Genomic DNA, 22,751 nt, shown 5'->3' on the forward strand with positions numbered 1-22,751 from the left:
AACCGACTTGCAAATTATAGGCAGTTCCTCTTCTATACCAAAATGTGTTCTTAAAAAAATGGCTTTGCAAAACATATGGTTGTAAAGTGCTCCATATTTTCTGGTAGAAACTATTATAATGGGGGGGGGGATGAAGATGAGGGGGGATGTGTGAACTATTCATCACTAAATCACACAGTATGTCATCAGTTCAAGGCAACAATAACAATAAGCCTCTATCTGTGGTTCTCACACTGACACAGGGAGCCAAGGGTTCTGTTAGAAATACTTTGGGGCCACAGGAGGAGTTCAGGGGAGGCGCAGGGGGTGGGGCCTTGGGATCTATATTACTACTGCAATCAGAAGCACTCAGGTGCTTTTTACAGAACTAGTCTATTGTTCTGCATCATTTGAAAGAGAAAATTATGTTGTAAGCATTTGGATTTCAGAGTTTAAGAGATTCAAAGATCTTCTGACTTAGGCTTTGTAAACTCTTTCTTTTGAGGTTCTCCTCCCCAGCAGGAGGAGAAATTGAGTAAGGTTTTTCTTTCAAATTTGCCTGAAAGAAACAGGCAAATTTGGTAGATAGGAAAATAAATATAAATGGGTAGATATTGCAACACCAAGTAATGAACACTGTAAAAGTAATGAGTCACCGTATATGGATCAGCACAGCATTCAATATCTAAGGTCTTCACATTTAAAATGAGATTTTCCCTTTTGATTTCTGAAATAGCAAGTCGTTCTGTTTTCATGTGACATCTCGGAGGCAGCTAGTCCTGTATTCAGTGTTGATTGCCTTTGGATATAGATTGATCCAAATTGATTGATTGATTTGGATATAGATTTATCCAGACTATTGCAAAAAGCGTGTATTCTGTCCTAAAGTGAACTGAGCACTGCAATTTGCCTCATTAGTCCCCTTGGACTCAGCAACCTAAAGTGGACAGATGCTGATTGATAAGCCCACTGGCGGGATAATGCTCCTGTTCATACAGTGAAGAACTGAGAATGATAAGCTTGTGGTATCAGAGCTACAGCAGGCAGTTTTAGACAGAAATAGTAAGGAAACATGGACTTGATGGAGATAGGCAATGCTAATTGGTTACATTCTGGACTATGCAGAGAACTTTAAATGAACCTACTCATGATATTGCTGCCTCTGGGCCGCCTGGTGACAAAGCCCAGGACAACCTGCGCCCTCAACATGTGTTATTCTGCCTTAAATACTCATAAGGAATCTGTGTTCTCTGTAACATTAACTTGTTTGCTATAACACAAATCATATTGAAACTTCCTTAAGATTAAGTAAAACAATTCTCTAAGAAGTTGCACCAAGTTCATGTTGAGGTTGAAAACATCCCTTGGCAGACGCATGTGTGCCTAAGGGGAGTAGGAGGTGAATCACAGTCCCAAAGACCTGGGTTTGAGATTCAGGTGTGCTTCTTACTGTGTAGCTTTGGGTAAGTAATTTAACCGATGGGATCCTTTTAGCTCAAATATTATTAAATATTATAATTTTAATCTCTATCATTAAGCTCAGAGAAATAACACAAGTCTGGGCCTACTGGAGTTTTTTGTCATTATTGTTGGTGTTTTGCAAGCAGGGGTGGGGATCACTTCCCTCCTTTTCCACATGGGCTGCCTTGCAGAAGAGAGAAGGAAAAAAAAAAGACAGCCTGAAGGGTGTGTGTGAAAGCAGACAATAATCCTCTGATTATTGGGGGCTGGGGGAGGTAGAATTTGGGGGACAACTACGTGCCTTGCCCTCATAGCTTTTTGACACCATTTGACAGAACCGTCTTCTATATTGTCCTCTGTCTCAGCTTCCCTGCACAGACATAAAGATGAAGATGAAACACTGGAGACAAAAACTTCTCTAAAGAATGTAATAGTAGAAGAGGGAAAATCGAAACACACGAGGAGGTAAGTAGTGGATGGGCACACACAGAGGCGCACACACATTACATAAAACTTGACTTCTGACTTGAAGGAAGAATATCTTCTTATATAGGAATCAATACACCTCATTATTTCCTTCACCCACACTTAATCTTTGTGATGATAACCTAATGACATGACAATTCAGAGGTTCATGAAATGATTTTTCAGTTTACTGAGTCAACACAGAACCAAGTTCTATATTCTGGTGTAATATCAAGTCTTGTTTATTGAAAGAAAAAGCAAATTTCACCTTGGAGTTAGACTCTCTTTTCAGGTTTGCTGTGCTGATCCATATACGGTGACTCATTCATCACCGAATGTCTGATGAATGCTGGTATTTGGGCACAATGCTTTCTGAAATTTTAATTCAGGGCTGTTCACATTTTTGTGAGAGTAAGGTTCATTTAGAATCTAACCTCTTGCTTAGCATTTAGCTTTGATTTCTAGATGCATATTTGAATTAAAAGTTAATAGCTGGTCAATACAGAAAAATCAAGGCAGACTATTGCAAAATGAAGACCTAAAAGAAAGTTAATCTTCTCACTTTATTAATAGATAAGAGGAAGTTAGCTCAAGTGGGAAAACGATGAAGATGAAATAATCAATAAGAATCTGAAACACCAATGAAATAAAATGTTATCAATGTAATTAATTTCCTTCTGAAGAGCTACTCTGATTTGATATTTGATTACTTACTGCTTTTCAGGTGAAATACTTCTGTGAAAACTTTCATTTATTATATATGAACTAGAGGCCTGGTGCCTGAAATTTGTGCACAGGTAGGGTCCCTAGGCCTGGCCGGTGATCAGGGCCTATCTGTGGGGCGACCAGTGGGGCAATTGGAGGGCCCCCACTGGCACCCGCCTTGGCTGGCCTTGGGCCTGAGGGCTGGGGGCAGCTCCTACGCTGAGCATCTTCCCCCTGGTGGTGAGTGCGTATCATAGTGACTGGTCGTTCCACCCGTCATTCCACTGTTCAGTCGATTTGCATATTAGGCTTTTATTATATAGGACAGAAACCCACACAGGGAACTTGTACTGGAATCTTTAATTCAGATTCAGTTTGCTTCCAATCAGATTCTGTAGCTCTTGTTAAAACTCCATTTGAGTGAGAGGGCATGTCCTGTTTTGTTCATCATCATATCCTTAGGGTATAGGACAATGCCTAACACAGAGTAGGCACTGAATAAATATCTCAAGAATGAATTCTGATAAACCCCAGACCAGCTGTCAATATTCTAACAGGCACATTTCTAAAATATTGCGGCATTTTAAAGTATTTTTTTAATCTAGCAAAGTTGATATCTTAAAGAATACTATAAGCATTATGTGTATGGAGATGCAATTTGCCTGGTAGTTTATGATACCTATATTTTGATCCAAATAAGCCCAATAAATCTTTACATCTTTTAAAAAATAAAATCTTTACATGTTTTAAAAATCCAGCCTGCAATATTTTAGCAGGCTGAATTTTCTAAAATTGAGGTACCACAAGTATATTCAGGCAGTGTGTGTGAACATTCTGATCATTCTGGTCATATGCAGAGAAAGCAAATTGAGAAGATAGTGGGCACACTGGGCCACAGTTCCCGTGTTTGTAAAAGACACTGTTAGAGTAAATAGTGGTAAACTATTTGTGAAGCCAAAACTAGCCTTTTGTCTCTTATGTAGGCCAAGTCTTTAGGACTTGAATAAATTCCAGAAACTATTATTTTCAAGTCTTGTTGCTCAGTGTAGTCATAGTATTAAAAAAGCAAACAAGATTTCTGTTGGATCTAAGATAACTATAAAAGTACAGTTTAACATACTGTGGTATCTTCTCTACTAGGAAGAAAGCCTAATTTTTTTGGTATTCTAATTACAGTGAATTTAAACCTGCCACTGTATGTAGAGTTTACTAACAACCTTAATACTACATTCAGTGTCAATTTGCAGCTGAAGAAATTGATCAGAACACAGGACATTTATTCTAAATAAAACATTGTTTTGGAATGTGCCCAACCTACCTAAGAAAGTGATTACATCTCCTTCAAGCTTTTAAAAGATTATTCAAGTATCAATTGAATGGTAGGGTTTGCATTTTAATTTTCTCACATAAAAATTAATTTTCTCTCATTATGAATACCTTGCGCACTGGCTTGAAGATGTCTATAATTTCCCCACTGGAAAAGTTCATCACAAATCCTTGTACTGGTTCTTGGTCCCCAAAGTGAGGCTTCCCATTCACCACAAAGAGCAAACCTGTGACAAGATATTCCATTAACTGTTCTTTAAAATATGAGTAAGACTGGCCTTCAAAGACATGCATGTACATTTACACAAACAAATACTGGGTCAATCTGGTCCCTACAACTGGTAACCAAAGTATAAAATAAAATACTTAGCAAATGTCTCCTTCTGAGTAATAATAAGATCAGGTTATGAGAATAACCTCCTTGTAATAGGAAAATCAGAAAAAGCTAGGCCTGTTCCACATAGGAAGTCAGTAGAAATAAGGAATACATAGATGATATATTTAGATATAGATATAAATATAGATATTGATATAGAGATAGATGTAGATGTAGATATATGACATAAAAATATATTCTACATAAACTGGAGGCTGCTTGGGAAGACAGTAGCCATAAAAATATAGGTATAGACACATATATACATATCACAGGCATCCTAAATAGGTGTTGGGAAGAGTCAGGTTATTTAAGCAAATCATTTTAGAGTATCAGATCTTTAAAAAATTATGTAATATCTGCTATAGTTAAGAGAGGAATTAAAGGAAAATATGCTAAGAAAGTAAGTTATAGTATAGGGAGAAGAATGGTTTGAAAATGTGAGATGCGGCTTGAAACCAAGTTGGCGGCATAGGTAAACACCGGAAAGTGCTGCCTCCCACAACAACTTCAAAAATACAACGAAAAGACAAAACTACAGGAAGGCTGGCTGAGTGGAAATTCTACAACTAGAAGGAAAGAGAAAAGCACACTGAGACTCAGAGGAGCTGCGGAAGTAAAGTGCAGAGGTACGGAGGCTTGAGCGCACGTGGAAAGGGGCTGGCACCTGAGGACGCAGCTGTCTTTTTGAATCGACTGCTCTGAACTCCAGTTCCGAGAAGTCTCTGGGGACCCAGGACTCATACGGGGAGAAAATGGACTGTCTGGCAGCAGGCTGAATTCGGAACTTGAGCGTGGCTTTCCCTCAGAGGTGCTTGCAGCAATTACTGGGACACTGAGACGCGGGGCCCCTTAGGGCAGGGCTGAGGATCAGCCATAGCTGCTTGCCCCGCCCTGTTGATTCCCTGAGACCCCGCCCCACCCAGGCTTGGCAGAGGCTTTTGCATATGAATACCCTGGCCCTTTGCAATCTGAAAATTAACTAACAAATTACAGCTGGGCCAGACAGACCCAGAACTTCCAAGAGAAGGCCCAAGGCCCCACAGCAGCTTGCATTGCTTCACAGCTGGGCCTCATCTGGGCATCTCCAAACCCCCCAAAAAGGAAGGGGAATCTGCAGATCTCTTCGAAGCTCCTGCTGGGTAGCCTCAGGCAGAGTCGAAATTAGCACCTCCTTAGATCCAAGAGCCAGTGTACCCAGTGGTCAGAGTGGGACCATCCAGATTACAACTCCTCAGATCCATAAGGGACACACTCAGGGGGCAGACTCAGTGAGCACCAAAGCCCCACTGAAGCAAGTCTTGCCCCAGAAGGATGTCTTTAGCACAGAAGTTCTCCCACTGCAGACACAGCTGATTCTCATAGCCAATTGGCCTGGAGGTCAATTCCTCCCAGTGATAACTACAACAATCAAGGCTTAACTACAACAAGACTACAACAAGACTGTGCACAAAGCCCACAAAGGGGTGCACCAAGAGTGTCCACCTCAGGTAATTGGGGAGGCTGAGCCACTAGGCCCTATAGGACACCTAGCACACAAAGCCACTCTATCAACACAGGGAAGCATAAAAAATGCGGAGACAAAGAAACAGGTCACAAATGACAGAAATGGAGGAAAGCAAACGACTGGATATAGAGTTCAAAACCACGGTTATAAGTTTTTTCAAGAATTTTCTGGAAACCGCCGATAAATTTAGTGAGACCCTGGAGGATATGAAAAAAGACCAACTAGAAATTAAGCATACACTGACTGAAATAAAGAATAATATACAGAGATCCAATAGCAGACAAGAGGATCCCAAGAATCAAGTCAAAGATTTTAAATATGAAGAAACAAAAAATACCCAATCGGAAAAGCAAAAAGAAAAAAGAATCCAAAAATATGAAGATAGTGTAAGGAGCCTCTGGGACAACTTCAAGCATACCAACATCCGAATGATAGGGGTGCCAGAAGAAGAGAGAGGGCAAGATATTGAAAACCTATTTGAAGAAATAATGACAGAAAACTTCCCCTATCTGGTGAAAGAAATAGACTTACAAGTCCAGGAAGTGCAGAGAACCCCAAACAAAAGGAATCCAAAGAGGACCACACCAAGACACATCATAATTAAAATGCCAAGTGCAAAAGACAAAGAGAGAATCTTAAAAGCAGCAAGAGAAAAAAAGTCAGTTACCTACAAGGAAGTACCCATACGACTGTCAGCTGATTTCTCAACAGAAACTATGCAGGCCAGAAGAGAGTGGCAAGAAATATTCAAAGTGATGAATAGCAAGAACCTACAACCAAGATTACTTTATTCAGCAAAGCTATCATTCAGAATTGAAGGTCAGATAAAGAGCTTCACAGATAAGAAAAAGCTAAAGGAGTTCATCAAAACCAAACCAGCATTATATGAAATGCTGAAAGGTATTCTTTAAGAAGAGGAAGAAGAAAAAGGTAAAGATAAAAATTATGAACAGCAAATACATATCTATCAACAAGTGAATCTAAAAATCAAGTGAATAAAAAATCTGACGAACAGAGTAAACTGGTGAATATAATAGAACCAGGGGCATGGAAAGGGAGTGGACTGACAATTCTTGGGGGGAAAGGGGTGTGGGGGTGCAGGAAGAGACTGGACGAAAATCGTACACCTATGGATGAGGACAGTGGGAGGGGTAAGGGCAGAGGGTGGGGTGGGAACTGGGTGGAGGAGAGCTCTGGGGGGTGGGGGGGAAGAGGAACAACTGTAATAATCTGAACAATAAAGATTTAATTAAAAAAGAAAAAAGAAAATGTGAGATGCATATTTCAGATGACCAAAGATATGTATTTTTCATAATTTAAAAAATTAAACCATTTTATTTTTGTTAATTCAATGAATACTCTTTGTAGGAAAATTATATTTCTTAGTGTAGTAGTGCTTATCCAAAATAATAGAAATTATGATGTTTCAGTTAAATAAGTACTTCAGATGATTGAAAATTACATTTTCAAAGAATTAAAATATACACAACACTAAACCACTACTGAAGATATTTTTATCTTTCTTTAAGGATTTCAGAATAGGGTTCTTTAGCATATTACAGTAAAAAAAATCAACACTGTCAAAATCAAATACTATTGTGCAATATTGTAAAGAGAATTCCAACTGTAATACATGTCATCTTTGGCTTAGGGGTGGGCAAACTTTTTGACTCGAGGGCCACAATGGGTTCTTAAACTGGACCGGAGGGCCGGAACCAAAGCATGGATGGAGTGTTTGTGTGAACTAATATAAATTCAAAGTAAACATCACTACATAAAAGGGTACGGTCTTTTTTTTTTTTTTAGTTTTATTCATTTCAAACGGGCCGGATCCGGCCCGCGGGCCGTAGTTTGCCCACGGCTGGCTTAGATTCTGTTCTTAATCAGATTTCCTCTCATCTTCTCCCCTGATGCTTTTCTCTTCACATCTGATTTGTTTTTATTCACTAGGAACTTGATCATCCTCTTTATTAGGTCAATGGTCCTGCCAAATTTATTCTTTAACCATAAGGTAAAAATGAAAATGAGACCGTCTCTTGTAAGGATATTAATACGAGTCTTTTATCACTTTTTATTATTTATTCCATGGGGAAGCCAGACTTGCTCCTTACCTGGCCACCCAAGTCCCTTTATGTCATGTTCTACATAAACTGGAGGCTGCTTGGGAAGACAGTAGCTATATGCAACTTTAAAAGCATAAGAAATATAAATATTATAGTGATACTTATAAATAGTCAATGCTACTTTAATATAGATATAGATATCTTTAATAAATCTTATGGAAAAAATTATATATACATTTTAGAAATTAAATGTCCTTTCAAAATGTTCAGTAAGTATTCATTATTTAAAGAAATATTATGCTAAGTTATCTTGTAGTATGAATCAAGTGGATCTTATTTTATGAGTTTGGATAATTTTTTTCTGGTTTTCTTCAAGTCATCTATTTTGCAAATGAGAAAAAATTTCCAGATTTTATTGGTCATTCCTCCTAGCATTTAGACATAAGCCTCACTTTACATATTTATCTTTATTAAAAAAATTGGTCACCTCTTTTAAAAAAATGTCAGAGGTATTCTGAGTACTGATTTTATCAGGCATATATCATCTGTTGATGATGTGTGAAGCCATAATATTAATCATTTACTAACTAGAGCAGATGATCATAATTAAGGAAAAATAAAAATCAGTATTTGGGAAAAAAATTTTAACCCATTACAAACAATAAAATCTTTGAGTTTTTCATTAGTTTCATATAAAACTTCAGTTGAAACTAATTTACAACAAACTAACAGTTTTAAAATTATCTTAAGATCTAATATATAAGGTATCTTTAATCCCTTAAGAAAAAAATTATAAAAAGAGCATGTGAAGCTTAGACAAATACTTTTTAAGAATGAAGTATAGTATGACAAAACACAAAAATAAATTAAAGTGAAATACCTGGTATATATGAAATTGCAAATACATTTCTTCCAAATGATGCATGCTTAATCTCTCGCACAAATTCTTTGGTGTCAGTTTTAAAACACTGGATCCGACCATTTTCCCTGTCTGCCACACATAATTGACCCAAATGAGGCACAAGGGCCAAGCTGTGAGGAACAGTAAACTGGCCTGGTTTGGGATTGCTCCCTGAAGATTCTACAAAACACAGAAAAACATCAGATATATAATTTGTAATAGCACCAAAAGTCTGACTCTACAGTTTTGTTTTCCATATTTATGACAACAAACCATTAAATATCTGGAACTAGGGGGGAAACAGGGTAAAGCAGTTATACATTTATTCCATTAATATCTCTTACCCACAAACACATTAGATATTTACTCTCTATTTGGACAAAATTTTGGGGTAGAAGTATTCTTTTTCCTCATAAGATGTAGGGGTGTGTGTGTGTGTGTGTGTGTGTGTGCACGCGCGTGCGAGCGCACAAGCCAGGTAGATGCATATAGAGGCCCTGTTTTCTCTACTACAGGGGACAATGGCATCCTAAAGGACGTGAGGGGTACCAATCTCCTGTTCCTAGTGATACTGGCTAGGAATTACAATTAGAGTTTTATTGGGTACCTTCTCCCCACTGTGTGATGAACTCTCCACTTGGAGAAAACTGCACAATCCGACTGTTGCAGTAACCGTCTGACACATAGACGGCTCCGGTGTCTGGATCCACGGCCACATCGGTGGGCTGACAGAAGTGATTCTGGTCACTGCCTGGTTGCATGCTCCTTCCCAGGATTAGCAGAGGGCCTGCCTTACTGTTCGGATCCAGTTTGAACACCTTTTTCAAAAGGAACAACAGCCTCACTGCATGGTTATTACTGACACACACCCACATGGCTAAGAACACTTGCACAGGCAATTAGAGTGTAAGCTCCCAGAGACTTATTTAAAACAAGATACTTTTTAAGAACTGGAAATCATCTGGTCTGATTCCTTCATTTGATAAGTGAGGACCACAGAGATTAATTGGTTTGCTCAAGGTCATCCAGGTAATTAGTAGTGAATGAAGACTAGTACAAGGATGTCCTGTTCCATCCACACCTATTCCATGCACTTCCTTATCTTTCCTTAGCTAACAATGCTATCCAGACGATACACGAGCAATAAATGTTTACCGAGATAATGTCTGAAGACCCTGGTAGCTAGTCTTTTGAGTTCTAGCATTTCCACCCCCACCCCTAATTTCCCTAGTATTTTGCTGCCTACTCTAAAAACAGGTATCAAATGTGAACTTTGCTTCTAAGGGAAAAAACTTATGACTATTCTGTGATTGAAATATAACTTCTTTTAAAATTTTGATGTTTAATACATAAACATGTATGTACCAGAGACATAGCTTCAATTTATTGAAGATTAGGAAAAGAAAATAGAAAACACAAGGGATGAAATAGAACTAAGACCCGAGGACAGAGAAAAGCAAAGAAAACGGGGAAGCAAAGAAGGAGGTTGGCCCTAAGGTTCCTGCCAATTCAAAGGAGAAAGGTGACTTGATCATTTATGAGTAGCTTTTCCTAGCACTAACTTGTAAGAGAAATATTTGAGATGGGGCTGCTCCTTTTTCTTGTTATAAACTAACTGGGTCACAGGAAAGACACAGGTAAGGCAGAGCATTTTGAAAGCATAACTTCATGAACTTCTACTTGAATAACTGCCAAATGGAAGATAAATTACCTGATGCAGAGCCACGTCAGTGACCCAGTAATTTCCATCTTTATCCACACTCAAGCCATGTGGCAAGTAAAACCTGCAAAATAAGAATAACTGTCTTAAATATACGTTAATTTCCAAAGCATGTGTACCATGAATGTTTTGGTAATTAACCTATAAAGGCAATAAAAATTAATAAATTGATAAATGTATACCAGCATTACAATAGAAAAGAACAAAATAAAATGTTAAATGAAAATACTTGTTATAAAAAGAGATATCCTTATGACAAATCTTAAGCAGTAGTTAATCATTTAAACATGTATATGTAAATATATTACAAATATTTATTGTAAAGTATGGTATGTTAAATAATACAAATAACATCAATTTAAAAACAAGTTCTAAGATCATAAATATTAGCATCTTAGAAATGTGCATAAACAAATTTGTCTAGAGAAATAGAAATGGATTTATATGGTTTGAATCATTTAAATACACTGCAAGATAATATAATTCTGTAGTAATATAGGACATCAATATATGACTCAAAAGCTTTAAGAGTGCCTACTAAAGACAGTAAAACCCAAACAACTTCCAGCAGACATGGGCTGTGCCCATCCAAGCAAAGTGAAGTGGTGTGCCGGATAATCATTAGAGAAGGTTAATCTATTTAACAATCAATTGGGATGATCTGGCTAAGTGAATTGTAAACTAATGTAGACAGAAGCTCACAGGCTTAAGGAACTTGGACAGAAATAACAAACATATGGACAATATCTTAATACGGTGTGGTCAAAAGACATCGGGCAATCTCCAAGCTACGTTTGTCAGCTTCTGGCCTTAGCATCATGCTGGCACTACACATTTTTTTTTCCTATGAGCCAAGGCTGTGATATTGATTAATTCACTGAACTAGATCTCTGTTTTGGTGACTGAATGTGAGAGCTATGATATGCTTCTGACATAACACCCCACTGTTGGCCAATTTCCTTTAGCAGCCATTGCTCTGCCCTCCTCTTTAATTCCTTTCTGGAATGAGAATACTTCTGATTAATGGGTGGAGCAGCAAGGAGACAGGTTCAGACACACTGAGTGGGGGAGCTGGTACAGTGGGGCCTTGACTTACGAGTTTAATTCCTTCGGAGACCTAGCTTTTTAAGGAGCTCGTTAACTCAAATTAGTCTGTCAACTCAATGCAAAAAATCGGCCGAGAGACAGCTGGTATCTCAAAAAACTCGTTAGTCGGGACCCTCGTAAGTCAAGGCCTCACTGTATTAGAATTTGTTCCCCAACTCACAATCTTAGAATCCTATAAAAATCTAATTCCTGCCATCTCCAGAAGCAGCTGCATTCGAAGCGGTGGCTCCCTGCCTTTCAAAGAAGCTGGCTCTCCCTGTGCCCAAGCAGATGGAGAGGGTACAGTTCCTGAAGATGCCAGGTTCAAATGGTTGAGGACGCTCTGTAAGCAGGTGACCTTTCTTTCCATGGCCATAAAGTGTCAGCCAACTTTTTTAATTTTGGCTGCCAAATGCCATCCAGGAATAAGATCAAATAATGAGTGGCTTTCAAAGCCAAATTACCTATGCATGCTAAGGAAAGATAAAAAGGACATTTGTTCAGTCTTCACTTGGAGATGGAAAAACAAATGCCTTTTTCCTTAACAGTATTTACTTGATGAGTTTGGCTATATAACTTTTCTGCTGAATAATTTTTTTAAAAATCTTCAGATGTAACTGAGCATAACTCCATTAGTTATGTGTATCAAACCTGACTACCTCTGAGAATCACCTGGGGAGTTTCAAAAGTATTTTGATGTCCAGGCCTCATTCCAGACTATATGTGAATCTATGTTTTTAAGCTCCCAGGTGATTTTAATATTCAGTCAGGGTTTAGAATATGCTACTTAGAAATTGAAAGATGAGATGGCCCAATTAGTCTCCTGCTTTTTTGTTGTTAATCCTCACCCGAGGATATTTTTTCCCATTGATTTTTAGAGAGAGTGGAAGGTAAGGGGAGAGACACAGAGAAAGAAACATCAATATGAGAGAGACACATTGATTGGTACCTCGCACAGGCGCCCCAACTGGGGCCAGAGATCAAGCCTACAACCAAGGTATGTGAGTGTCCTTCACCGGAATTGAACCCACAACCCTTCAGTCTGAGGGTTGACACTCTAACTACTGAGCCAAACTGGGTAGGACAGCCTCCTGCTTTCTTTTTTTTTTTTAAACATATTTTATTGATTTTTTACAGAGAGGAAGGGAGACGGATAGAGAGTTAGAAACATCGATGAGAGAGAAACATCGATCAGCTGCCTCCTGCACACCCGCTCCTGGGGATGTGCCCACAACCAAGGTACATGCCCCTGACCGGAATTGAACCCGGAACCCTTCAGTCCGCAGGCCGACGTTCTATCCACTGAGCCAAACCGGTTAGGGCAGCCTCCTGCTTTCTTAAGCTATGCTTTCTCACCACTGCTATAAAACACACTCTTCCCAAGACCAGACCCAATGATGCACTTTGTACCCAACACTATATGTAGTACACGCCTTAGTAACAACATAAGTACTTTAACTCACAGATTTTTCCCACTGGATTGGAGTACTGCCGCAGTATTTGGATCGATGACAAGAATAGTGTCTTCTTCAATTGGCCCAAGTCCTCTTTGCTGGTAAACAAACTGGCTGTCAAAAGAGCTTTAAGAAAAGCATTAGAATAAAAAATAAATAAACCACGTCAATGAACTTGAGAATGCAGACTATTTACTTGAGATTCCAAATACAGAATCAAAAGAAGAGCTCAGATGTATCTGACTTCACTCTGTCCTGGACGTTTCAGCATCCTGGGTTATACACACACCAGCAGCCTGCAGAACTGTGCCTCGCAGAGTGGCTATGGAGCAGCAGCATGGAGATGCCTGGAGATGCAAGGTCTCAGATCCCACTGAATCTGAACCTGCAGCTTCACACCATCCCCATGTGATTCATAGGCACGAGGGTTTGAGGAACACTACCTATAACTCTTAAAGTAACTAATATTTTTTAAAAGGTTTAATAGTTATTTTCTTTCAAATTACAAAAGAAACCATAGCTTACTTTAATTTTCTCTGTGATGGTAAGGGAAGTATAAATGATAGCAGGAAGGATAGTGATAAAAAATAGGTTGCTATTGTACTAGCCATAGATACAACATACACATCAAATGAAAAAAATCTGAATGACATTAAATATTTATGGAGACATATTTGTATTTGGAAAACCAACAGACTAGACTGCTCAAATATACATACAACTGTTGATTAGTTGGTTGGTATTTTTATGGAACTTTGTAGAGTCCCAGTGGAACAAAAATTTCAAAATATAATCTGTTGCTATTAAGAATATACATCACACAATTATGTGAGCATCTTGACTGTTATAGTCTTTTGGGTATATTTTTCCTGAAAGATAACAGTAAGTCCCTGAGGTAGTTCTTATTAATGACCCATTCAATTAAGTACAAAATATTGATTCAGCTTTGTCAACCTAAAACTGAAGTAATACTGGTTACATATGCCATTATGTGTGGTTAAAACCACACAACGATATATAGAAAAATATACATAGGTTTATGAAGTGGAAGTGACATCACTACAGAACAGATTTTATAAGATATTCATGGGATCATTATGAAATTGAAACGTGACATTTTATTAGTAGTGCACAAGGTGTTATTAAATCAGGAAAGTCTGGTAAAGGGCAAACTTGAACTCTCTCTCTTTTACTACTGTGCGACACCAAAGAGTTTACGCTATATCTGAAAGTATTCTCAATATGAATTTTTATACTAAAGACATCATCACCAATTTTCTAGAAAACAAAGGTACCAAGCTCAGTCATCAATGATGTTTTCTTCCCAACTTGACCATGAGATTGGATAACATCAGTAACATCAGTTCAGCATATCTGAGACTCGCAGTACGCTGTACGTTTCACATTCGTGTGTAAGAGGATGAAGTCTCTTCATTTATTGTCTCTTATAGTGTAAGTCTTATATCCTTCATTGAAATTCCAGTGCTTTACAATGGCACAATGGCTATCTAAATTATGTGAGAATTATGCTTTCCCTGACTGTAAGAAGTTAAAACTCTGATTTCCCTTTTTCTTGAATTGAAATTTTAAGAGAATTGTAGACTCACATGCAGTTGTAAGAAATAATACAGAGTGATTCCTTATACACTTTACCCAGTAGCATTTTGTACAACTATAGTACACTATCATAACCACGAGACTGATCCTGATAAAAATCGACGGGTTATATTTAGATTTCCCTCTTATATTTCCTAATTTTTTTTATTCTTGCAGTTTATTTGCTTGGGCATGGAATATACTAGTATATTACTAGTCCCCACATAGGAGTTAGTAATATGGAAAGTTGCCGTATCTTCATAATTCTCACCAAGTGCTATCACTGCACATGTAGACAGTGATCTGACCCACTACTGACAGGTAGTAATAGTGCAGCCCAATGGTATATCCCGATGAACCGGGAGCAGATCAGACCTCAGCACACCTAATGTCACCTCTTATTTGTAAAATGACAAACCGAACAAGAAGCCTGATATATTTACTTGTTCACGATTTCCTCAAGAAATGGGTTGCAATAATTCTGGAAGATAACTACCCCTTTGGTTTGTCTTGTCATCCACTTAAATATTCACCATCAGTCCTAAATCTCTGGTTGTAGGGTCCTACTATTTTAGGAAATAACATTCGTACAACTTATTATAGATGGGGAGAAAATACAAAGGAGACCCCCTTCCCCAGGAATAGATACTGAACTCTTAACTTAAAATTATTTTTATAGCTCCAGCTTATTTCTCCTGCACTCAAATATTTCAAAATGTAAACTTTAACTCCCTGGAAGCCATGTCTCTCAGAGTCAAGAACCTGAAATGTTGAACTTGGCTTCCAAAAAACCAAGCTCTGGTAAGGAAGAAATATAAATAACCCAGACCCACATCCTATGTCAGTCAGATTGAATGAAACTGTTGTAGCTGATGAATAGGCAGGAGAAAAACATCCTTTATCAATGACACTGTTGCGTACTGCCCACAAATATAGGAAAAAATGTATCAAGTCATTGATGCGTTGCTGTCATAAACACAATTTGTGTGTGGGCATCTCGACTCATAATCTAGAAATGTCAAATTTCTAGTGGTGGTAATAAATAGTAGCTAACTCATATGAGGATCATCCCCTTTCATTTTATTATTCACTTGTTGGTGGTGTTATAGTAAATTGTGAAATAGCAAATGAAGGAAGCAAGAAAAAAATAAGTAACAAAACTAAATAAGCTACCGAATAAATAAATCAGGCATTTTTAATAAAAAATTGGATACACAGAAAATATCAGATCTCTCAATTTATCAGGATATTCTTCTCAGTATCATATTACAATGTAACAACAATTTAGTTTGTGTGCTTTTTTAGGACTCCTGGTTACCACAAATTACCCCCGTCATTAGTGTATACGGAGGGCATTTTATGTGATGCTTAAGACTAGCCACTTTTCCTACAGTATACAGCCTTATGATCATTATTCATGGTATTATAATTCTTCTATATCCATTAAGGATCTCAGTAACTAGACAAGTTCTTGAATTTACTGTTTAGAGAATCTGTTCATTTAAAGACCACCTCCCAAAAAAAACGCAAAGTAAACATGACAAAACAAAAACCAAAGATGACATTCTACTTATATCAGCATCATTTAAATATATCAATTTACTTCAGAAACGTAAAAGCAAATAATAAAACTCTAGAATTCTTAAGAAGATTACAGCTTTAAAGAAATTAACCACAACACAACAGGCCTGACCGTTACATTAAAAGTCTTTTGTGATACCCTTTAACAGACGGCCATATGTTTAAACTGGAATATTCAGTCACTCAAATGATTGGTGGGCCAGTCCTAATCCCTTCACTTGGGATGCTAGGAGCTTCATGTAACTAACAGTTGGCCCCTGGTAGCTACACAGGGCAAGTAAGAAAATAACTTGATATTTCTTTAAATGAGAAAAATCTCTCTCTCTCTCTCTCTCTCTCTCTCTCTCTCTCTCTCTCTCACACACACACACACACACACAATCTCTCTCACACACACGCACACACACACACAATCTGTCAAATGAACTAGTTTATAAGCTCTGTTGTAATTCACAGAAAGGTAACCATTGAATAGCTCACAAATGGATGTCAACCTACAGAGCTGCCTACAGGGTTGCTATAGCAAAGTGCTTATTTGGTGTTCTAAAGCAGCTAGCCAGGGTTATATGTTGCAGAGAAGTCTTTATTTCAACCACATTTAACTTTTACAGGATATAATAATACCCTGCACATTTCACAGTGCCTAGAGCGCTGATGATCTTTGTTTGCTTCTTAGAAAAAGCACTCAGCTAAAAAGACTGAACTGTGGCCTGTGGGCCGGAATTCATCAGTTCTTTATTTTAGCAGTTTGAATCCCCCACTAATGATTTTGCACATTAGCAGCTAATCAAACAGTTTAGATAAGGCCTAGAAGAAATGCTCTGCTGTGGTCACACAGAGAAAGAACTAGAGTAAGGAGAAAATAAACTTCTGTGCCATCAATCCAAATTAAGGGAAACAAAATAAATAATAGCAACTGAAGAGAGAAATAAAATATAATGTTGTAATTATATAAATTAAGAAGCTGGAGAAGGAGCCATAGATTTTCAAGTGAGAATTTAAATGGAAATGTACCCTCAATGTTAGGAAAGCAAAAACATACCATACAAAGGCTAGAGGTTTAAAATGGGATATAATTTGATACTATGTTAAAAACACTTACGTCTGAATATATACACATTGCAAAAAATCCTTGTGAGGATAGAATGTGGGCTGAGAAAGCAACCAGCATGACTATTTGGTGCTCTGATGGAGTTAGCACGAGAGATGTCCCAGACAGGAATGAAAAAAACAAAGGATGAGGTATCATGGTACTGGGCTCTGGGCAGTTAGGGCACTTGGGGATGAGTCACTTAGCACTGGTTTTTGTTACTCAACAGAATAAGGCCTATTAAAGGCCTTATTTTTTGGACTAGGGAACTTGAGAGTTAGAGAGTTCAAATGTCTTGATGCAGGTCTCAGGGCTAGGAAACGATTCAACCCAGGTCACCTGTCTTTAAAAAAGGAAAAAGTGGTCTTCTCTTACTGGGAATGTCCTCTATTAAATTTAATGTAAATGTGGGAGACATGAAAGAAGTTACCTAACTAAGAAGAATGAGAGGAAGGGGTGTAAAACTGGAAGAAAGTAGCCAGAGGAAAATGGGAAATGGCAATCTGAGAAAGAAGGGTAGGAAATAGAAACGTTGTTTTTGTAGATTCCTTACAATTTTCTCTTAGACAGTAAGGTACTACGGTACCGCTCAGTCACTTTGAGTTGTTTTCCAGGCACAATTAATTCTTAAGGTATGAAAGAATTTGCAGATGTAGATGCAGAACCTCAACCTGATATCTTTTTAAAAAAATATATTTTACTGATTTTTTACAGAGAGGAAGGGAGAGATATAGAGAGTTGGAAACATTGATGAGAGAGAAACAACGATCAGCTGCCTCCTGCACACCTCCTACTGGGGATGTGCCCGCAACCAAGGTACATGCCCTTGACCGGAATCAAACCTGAGACCATTCAGTCTGCAGGCCGACTCTCTATCCACTGAGCCAAACCGGTTAGGGCTCAACCTGATATCTTAAATGAGTCACCAGAAAACTAGTGAGGCAAATCTTGAACTGAGTTTCCTGAAAGTTAGGAAGCAGATAGATTTCTGAAATAATTGATATTGTCAAAATTCTTGCCCTGACCGGTTTGGCTCAGTGGATAGAGCATTGGCCTGTGGATAGAACGGTTCCAGGTTCGATTCCAGTCAAGGGCATTTACCTTGGTTGCGGGCACATCCCCAGTGGGGGGTGTGCAGGAGGCAGCTGATTGATGTTTCTCTCTCATCAGTGTTTCTAACTCTCTATCCCTCTCCCTTCCTCTCTGTAAAAAATCAATAAAATATATTTTAAAAAATTCTATTAAGCACTGATGAAGAGAAGGACTGTGAGCTATGTGGGGGGCAAGTGGAAGAAGATTCCAAAAAAACTACATCTCTAAGAACAACATTTGTTTAACCAACCATTTGACAATTCAAATTTTATAAACAACATTTTCGAAGATATGACAGGCATGCTCATCCAGCAGATCTAATACAAACAAGGCTGGGAGGGATAGCTCACTCTCTGGTTAATTAAGAATAAAATGATATCTGAAAACTGAAGCAATGCTAAATCTACTGAAGTGAGGTGTAATTGGAATAAAGTCTTGCATTTAAAAAACACTTTATGAGTACAAATTTCCAGTAAAAACTTGAGCACAGTTTATAAAATATATTTGGAGATCTTAGCATAGTACAAGTTCAACACAAGGCAACAAGGTGGTGATATTCTTGCTGAAGAAAAGTGAATACAATCGCTTTATACTGACAGATACCTAGAATACACATCAAGGAAAGTAACTGTATTGCTGAGCAGATACTACATGAGGTGTTGTGGCCACTTCTCAACCAAACCCTTTAAAAGGCTTGGAAACCAGAGCACTTTCAGATGGAAGTAACATGTCAGCATCAAGACTCGGAGAGGGCCTGGGGGTATTTAGTCTGTGGAAGACAAGGCTGCCTTCAAATAGGCAAATAACTGCCCTGGGTAAATGGGAGTAATCCATTCTGCATCAGGCTGTCATGAGGTGGAGTTAGGGACTCAGATTTGAGATTAACATAATGAAGACCTTTATGACATCTGGATGAGTCCCATAATTAAAGAGTAAGTCTCATCTCTAGAGAATTTCTTGGCACGGAAATAATTCTAGCACTGGCTGACGGCAGAAGATTTTGTAAAGAGATGTCTGCATTGGGCAGGGAGCTGGAGATGAGCTATTCATGGTATTACTACAATTCTGGTGGGTATGTGCCATTCTGGGTGCTCAAAGTCTACTGCACTATTTTATGCTAATGAAACCTCATTTTTTCTTTAGTTGACCCAATAGTTTGAGCTTCTCTCTCAGCCCATTATTTTTCGATGATGTCAACTCTACTCTCACATTCCAGGAATAGAACAACAACAAAACAAAAAAACTGAGGCTAAGCCAAAGAGTGGATTTCATTCCTCTACCCACAAAGACGGGTTCAGGGATGGGGGAGACATGACCTCAGTGAGACTGAAGAATGCTAAAAGACTCAATTTAAGAATTTTCTATTGAGTTATCAGAGACATAGACTATATCTTCACTGTAACTAGTATGATAATGGATTCTCAGGGCCTAAGAAAAGAGCCAATCAGGAGAAAGTGTGTTAAAAAACAGATCCCATTGATACTGCTTGGGCCATCATACCCTTGAAGTTTTCATTTATGCAAACTAACAAATTTCTTCTTTTCCTAAGCTACTGTGTGTTGGGTGTTCTCTCTTATTGGTAAAGAAAGACTCGCAAGTGATACAACTCCCAAGTTCTCTTTCAACTCCATGTGAAGAAATAATAAAAGATACAAAGGAAGCAACTTTTAACACCAAAATTAGGGGTAAAACCCATGGTTAGATTAGTGATTTGAGTTCTGCACAGTACTTTGATGATAGCTGGATAAATAAAAGAAAGGCCGAGAAGTGAGTCTTTGACAGTGGGGCTGATTTAAGACAGAAACCCAGGAACAGCTGTTACTGAGCCAGGAGCTACCCAGCTCCTACTGGGAAGCATTTAAACATTAAAGAGCTCTAGCTGCTATGCTGCCCTAACACCAGGGCAGACAAGAGGACCTTTAAAATTTCATTACACCCTGCTGGGAATAGGCCTTTCCTATTTTAGCTGGAAGAAGCTTCTTAAAGTAGCCATATTGAAGTAAGAGACATAGAGTGGAAGGAAAATGGAAATCAAATTGAGAAAGGGAATGACAATCATCTTTCAGGATGTTAAGTGGTTTATTATTATTATTACTAGAGGCTCAGTGCACAAAATTAATGCACTGGCAGGGTCCCTAGTGGCTGGCAGTGGCCAATGGGTACTCCCTCCCTTCCCCTGGCCAGCCTCACCCCCTGGTTGAACTCCCGGTTGAGGGGACAATTTTTTTGCATACTATGCTTTTATTATATAAGATTTTGGTTGCTATGCTTATTCAGCATGGTTAAGTAGAAGAGTAAGAGCTGATCAGGGATACTGGGTAAGAATGAAGACTAATAGTACAGGCAGATGGTGTGATGATGTCAAAGGAGCTTTGGGTAATAAGTATAATTAGAGATTATTATTAACTCCAAGCACTGTCTGATACTTAACGAATAACCATCTAAAAATTAGGGGACATAGAGTGTATAGAGTACTTAGTTTGGTTGAAAGCAAGCCTTGGCCTTATGGAACCTACAATTTTGTGAACATGAGGAATATCAGGATAGGAAAGACTCCAAGAAAAATTAATGTAGGATTTATCACTACTCTATCCAAGCAGTGGTAGCAACAAGAATGCAATTTCCACACCATCTTAAATTTCCATTGTCTCCACCAGCCCATCATAAATTCTACAGGAAAGTGCTTTTTTCTTTGTACAGTTCTTGGATACTTAACGAGGGAGAAGAAAAACTATGTACTCCATATATTTTATATAATGTGACTTGTGTATGTAGGAAGGGTGATCATGTGTGACTGTTCAAAGAACAGAGCTCACAAATCCAAATCTATTTTTCTAAAAAAAGAAAATAACAATGAACAGAACAATCCACTTCTAATTCCCCTCATGAATAATAAGGCAGACAGTTGTTGAAAGCAGAGAGCTGAATGCTGGAAGAGAATTTCCTCACCAGCATGACTGCAAAGGGTGCTAGAGGCCAACTGGTAATACAGGAGAGGCAGAAGGCATGAGGGATAACAAGTATTCTCACACCTGAAGATAGAGATGAAGAAGAAAGAAGAAACAGAGATGTAATGAATTGAACCAGCACATCTGCTCTGAGGAAGTCTTGCGTTTTAGACAACACCACTTTGTTGGTGCCATGCATGAGGGTACAGACACCAGGGCTTTGGCAATGACACTGGAATCTCTTTACACATGACACTGGGTATCCAGATGAAAGCTAGATGCCAGGAAAAAGCAGTTTTTCAGTTCAAGCCATAAAAGTCACAGAAAATGTTCTTATGTGGTTCTTGTTTCAGAGTCTTGTGTCATCTCCTGCCCAGAGCTGCCTTTTACTGACCCTCTTTTTCTAATAAGCTAGTCCAGCCTCTGCTGTTTACTTGGAATCAATATAACATTAAAATGGAAAACTGGGCTTTGTCCAACTCATCTTTAGCCAGCTGAGACAGCATCAATGGGAGGAAATGATGCCGCAATTTTCTTCTCTGATAAAATGAGGCTAGAAATCCATGCAGAAAACGTGGCAATATTCATTAAAATGAAGAATATGCTACAATGAATAGTAATAGTTTGCCTTTAAAAGTACTTGTTAAAATGCCATTAGATGTTCAATAATGACTAAGATGATGTACGAGAGATGCACGAATAGGAATATTGAGATCGATTGTTTCTTTTGAACTCTGAAGTGATCTCTTTCTCCAATTCCATTCTCAAGTGTGACAACTGGAAAGGACAATTAAACAGGAACAAAGCGACCAATCTATTCTGAAATGCTGATTGAATTCCACCTTCAATGGCACAAAGAAAGCTATAGACATGTGTCTGTGACACAGCAGGTTTAGCATGAGTGTAATCAACATCTCCGAAAGCGAGGGAAAAGAAAAACTGAAGTATACATGTGGATCCCCAATGTTCCGGATCCTATAGATGTACTCTTGAAAGGAGAAGACTGATCCACTTAATTGATAAGATATTTTAAAATGTTCCTTCTTATGTAAATGTGATAAAACAAATTAATAAATGGATATTCATTACTCGGTAGCTTTAAAATAACCAGCTAAATTTTGGAGCAATCTTTTAAAAAAATTATGTAAATGTGTTTACAACCCTGTTAACAGGCAGCATCTCAAAATGGGTACCGATTATTCCTACGCGTGCCGAGCTCAAAAGGTTCGCCATCACTGCCCTAGACTCTAGTCTAGAGGCTACTTGTTATCACTGATGAGGAGCAGTCCAAGATGCTAGGGCAAGTCCAGTGGCCTTAGAACAGGCTGCACCCAGTAGCAGGAAATAACAAAGTGCTGTATTATAGTCAAAGAGTAACTTTTCACACACTTCCTTTGAAGT

At 38.3% G+C, this 22,751-nt stretch overlaps 1 protein-coding gene across 11 annotated transcripts in view; it reads right to left on the minus strand.

Moving 5' to 3' along the window:
* Positions 1–22,751, minus strand: part of PAM (peptidylglycine alpha-amidating monooxygenase) — a 265,501-nt gene that overhangs the window by 12,853 nt on the left and 229,897 nt on the right. For all 11 annotated transcript variants that reach the window (XM_014466930.2, XM_023749648.1, XM_023749643.1 and 8 more), the window contains 5 exons: positions 13,053–13,169; positions 10,495–10,567; positions 9,391–9,601; positions 8,763–8,963; positions 4,048–4,163 (listed from right to left, as the gene is read on the minus strand). In XM_014466930.2, the coding sequence (XP_014322416.1) occupies positions 4,048–4,163; positions 8,763–8,963; positions 9,391–9,601; positions 10,495–10,567; positions 13,053–13,169 (718 nt within the window). The remainder of the gene's footprint in view (positions 1–4,047; positions 4,164–8,762; positions 8,964–9,390; positions 9,602–10,494; positions 10,568–13,052; positions 13,170–22,751) is intronic.

The sequence above is a fragment of the Myotis lucifugus genome, unplaced genomic scaffold (assembly GCF_000147115.1).
Source record: "Myotis lucifugus unplaced genomic scaffold, Myoluc2.0 scaffold_0, whole genome shotgun sequence".
NCBI classification, from domain to species: Eukaryota; Metazoa; Chordata; class Mammalia; order Chiroptera; family Vespertilionidae; genus Myotis; species Myotis lucifugus.